This window comes from Polistes fuscatus, unplaced genomic scaffold (genome assembly GCF_010416935.1).
Source record: "Polistes fuscatus isolate 324 unplaced genomic scaffold, CU_Pfus_HIC Scaffold41, whole genome shotgun sequence".
NCBI classification, from domain to species: domain Eukaryota; kingdom Metazoa; phylum Arthropoda; class Insecta; order Hymenoptera; family Vespidae; genus Polistes; species Polistes fuscatus.
In genome coordinates this window covers 41,940-45,672 of record NW_025113120.1, presented here as the reverse complement: position 1 = coordinate 45,672, position 3,733 = coordinate 41,940, and the positions used below count along the sequence as shown (strand labels likewise).

Sequence of the window (3,733 nt, the reverse complement as noted above, 5' to 3'; positions counted from 1 at the left end):
AATGATTGTTTTAAAACATTTCAGAATCTGTTAGTTTTCGAGTTATTACAGTTTCTGTATACATATGCCTACCTTGTTTCTAAACACTCTAAGTACTTAAATACTTAAGTTTTTTATCAGGTTTTAGAGCATTTTAAGAGCTTTTAAATGACTGTTTTAAAACATTTCAGAATTTGTTAGTTTTCGAGTTATTAGAGTTTTTGTGTACATCTGCCTACCTTGTTTCTAAACACTCTAAGTACTTTAAATACTGAAGTTTTTTATCAGGTTTTAGAACATTTCGAGAGCAATTAAATGACTGTTTTAAAACATTTCAGGTTTAGTTTTCGATTGAGTTTTACATCATTACACACCACTATTCCTACCGACACTTCACGTATACCTATTCCTACCGCGGCTGGTCAAATGACCGGTCTTTCACAACTTATATTTTTCAATATTGAATGCAGACCAATGGCCAGCTTACCAGTATAAAAATATATTTTCTTTTATTCAAGAGTACATAATCTACATTTTATTCGTTTTCGTCGCATTTTTTACAAATGGGCTTCTCAACTGTACATTTTCCGCATACGTACTTTTTACATTTTAGACAGATTTTGTTCGTCTTATTATCTTTACAATACCTTATCTGACATGTTTTCCGTTCACGAGAACCTGTACTTGTACTTGCGATGGGTATTGGTTGATTTTTTTTGCCGAGCTCTTGTTGGTATTCGATGGCAAGTTCTTCTGCCAATTGAAATAGAAATTCCTGTCTTGTAATTTCTCCTCCCGTAGTTTCTTTATATAACACCCATGCATTTATCCCGGCTAAATCCAAGATATTAAAAAATACTTGCAAAGGCCATCTCCGAGATTTAGATTTTACCGAATAATTTCTGGCCATTTGGTCGGTCACATCTACGCCAAACTTGGTGCTATTATATAATTGAATTGTCTCCGGTGTTCGGGTGTCATTTTTTTCAATTTGTACGGAGTTGTGCATTGAACTGAGAATTAGAACTTTCTTTCTTGGTTTGGCTTTGTAAACTGTCAACATACAATTATTTGAGCGATAGAGTTTGGTTGAAAAAAGTGCCATGTCGTCATTTTTCAGTTTTGCCAGTCTTGGTAGCTCTTTTCTATTTGCTCTAATTGTCCCAACAATCGTAGTTTTTTTTGCTAAAAGTTTTGTTGCTAAAGGTAGGCTTGTAAAAAAGTTGTCCGTGGTTATATTTCTTCCACATCCTACATACGGTTTTGCTAATTTCATAGTGACAAACTCTCCAAGAGGAACTGAGGGTTCTCTACTTTCATCTTTTCCCAAATATGGAAAGCCGTTTATTATATATTTGCTACGCACATCGGATGCTAACCAGAATTTTATACCAAATTTGTCCGGTTTATTGGGCATGTATTGAGTAAATCTACACCTTGCTTTCGTTGGAAACAATTGTTCGTCAATAGTAATATATGGTCCTGGTTTATAACAATTCTGACTGTTGTCAATAAACTTGTACCAAACTTCGGAAATCATAGCAAATTTATCGGTTTGTAACCGTTGGTTTCGTTGATTTCTGTCGTCAAATCGAATAAATCTCATAATCTCCGTAAAGTCATGTCTACTCATAGTATTTGAGAAAAAAGGCGGGCCCCACTTTTTATTCCATAGAAGTGCTATATCTATATTCTTAGCCTCATATGCGCCGCGTGCATACAGAATTGCAAAAAATGCATATAACTTTGCAGTAGATAGTTCCCATTTATATCCCAACACTCTAAATGCCTCTGCCTCTGTGCACTTTCTTATAAGTTCGATTATATTCTTATCAATTATCACAGAAAATGCCGTCCTAACTTCGCCTTTCATAATATTACGTTTACTGTACCCAGTCGGGCCTGATGTTTCCCTAAAAATATTATGACCAGGTGCTCTTCCAGGATTAGACCCTATTTTTACTTCGTGCCAAACAGTTCCGTCCATCGCAATTTCGCTTACTTCTTCCTCATTCTCACTATCGGAACTAACTAAGAATCTCCTTCTCTTTCGTCGTCTACGTACGTTCGAAATATTCTCTTCGTTCTCATCGGTGTTCGAATCTGTTTCAAGTGGATCATAATTTTCCGTATTGTTATTTTCCATATCCAGAATTTCCTGATCATCTTCAGAACATTCTGCATCGATATCATTTATTCTCTCTAATAATACATTCGCACTCCTCAAACGTCTTGCCATTTTGGGGACAAATATTCTACAAAAATAAAAACTAAAATATGAAAATGTAAATCAAAATAGATAAAAAAAGAATAAAAGATAAAATGTGAAACTTACTGCGAAGTATTGTTAGTCTTGTTCACTATTTTGAAAATGGCACTTATAACACGTAATACGATATAAAATATTACAAAATAATAATAAAAGACTGCCAAGTATGCTCTTTGTGACTTTCACGTTCGATGCACTCTGTTCGTGTCGCAAGACTATACTGATTTGAATTCGTGAGAAGACGTCTATACACTTCCTTCAGTTACAAGTTTATTTATTTTACGTCATAGTAGATGAGATGGCGTAGAACATTCGAGGATCTTGACCGTATCGGATATCAATCAAGCAAATAAACACCGCTAGCCCGATAGTCGAGTGAGAACTGTAAACACTTGGAAGTGCCGTAAACCATTTTCTGGAAGGCACTTATCGGATAAAATGTGTCATAACTACATTACCTTTCGTTTGTAACGACTTTATAGTTTTGGCATTGAGTCTTAGAGAGAAACTCTTACATAAATGTATAAATCGTACTACCGGTCAAATGACCGGTCGTGGTAGGTAAGACAGACTACAAATTTTTCTCGGAAAATAAACAATAGAAAAATAAGTGAATATTGAAAAATATATCATACATATATATGAGGAAAAGTGGTAAAGTTTAAAGGCGATTCACATACGTTGAATGTAGGAAATTCCAAATGAAAATTTAAAAACGGTCATTTGACCGGTCCTGGTAGGAATAGTGTTAAAATAATAATAATAAATAATAAAAAAAAATCCCTATACAATAATATTAGCTAAAAATCTGTAAAAATTTGTAGGGATAGCTACTATTATAAAGATAGAGCCTACAAAATTTCTAATTTTTTTAACAATTACTTCAAAAATAAATAAGCATTATTTACGAAAACTCTATGCTATTTAGATAGAAAGCTTACATTGCTGCGTGGCAAATGTTACAATGAAGTTATAGATTTTACACTCAAGGAATATCCTATTTATTTAAATCAAATAATAAAAACCTTCAGGAGCCTAAACATTCAAAAATATTTAAAATATTGACCACTGTATTGTGAGCAGTATCAAAATTTATTTGTAATTTATGATAAAAATCATATAAGGAATGTATAAGTTAAATTGAGAGCGTAGACATATATGAAACATTTTTATCCTAAAAGTTTTTCCATTATAAGTCTTCCTAAAAATCCTAACCTCCTGTGAGGAGAACATTTTTTTCAGAATAAAATATAGCAATTTAACCTCGTTGATTATAAAAAATCAGCTCTTCTTCCATAGAAAACAGTTCTTCTTGATACGTTCGGCCGCTTAATGACACCATTTTTAGGATTCGATTATAATATTATAAAAAAAATATTACATACAAAAAAAGTAAGAAATTTCAATGAATATTAATAAGTATGCTTTGCAAATTTTAAAGATAAATAATAATGTAACGGAGTAATATTAGTTTAGGATAGGATA

General features: G+C 32.7%; 1 protein-coding gene across 2 annotated transcripts; it reads right to left on the bottom strand.

The window, feature by feature from the left end:
• Window positions 1-427: 427 nt before the first annotated feature.
• Window positions 428-2,811, bottom strand: LOC122521592 (piggyBac transposable element-derived protein 4-like). 2 transcript variants are annotated; one of them, XM_043642436.1, is made up of 3 exons: window positions 2,707-2,811; window positions 2,315-2,630; window positions 428-2,234 (listed from the first exon to the last, which is right to left on the bottom strand). In XM_043642436.1, exon 3 carries the CDS (start codon window positions 2,216-2,218, stop codon window positions 515-517), a length of 1,704 nt encoding a protein of 567 aa, XP_043498371.1. In that variant the 5' UTR covers window positions 2,219-2,234; window positions 2,315-2,630; window positions 2,707-2,811; the 3' UTR covers window positions 428-514. The 2 variants fall into 2 exon arrangements, with proteins under 2 accessions (XP_043498371.1, XP_043498369.1); XM_043642434.1 differs by having other exon boundaries at window positions 2,315-2,811.
• Between the last annotated feature and the right edge of the window lie 922 nt (window positions 2,812-3,733).

Coding starts and splice junctions, on each gene's coding strand:
- LOC122521592 (XM_043642434.1), bottom strand. CDS start 2,218: ATGGCAAGACGTTTGAGGAGTGCGAATGTATTATTAGAGAGAATAAAT.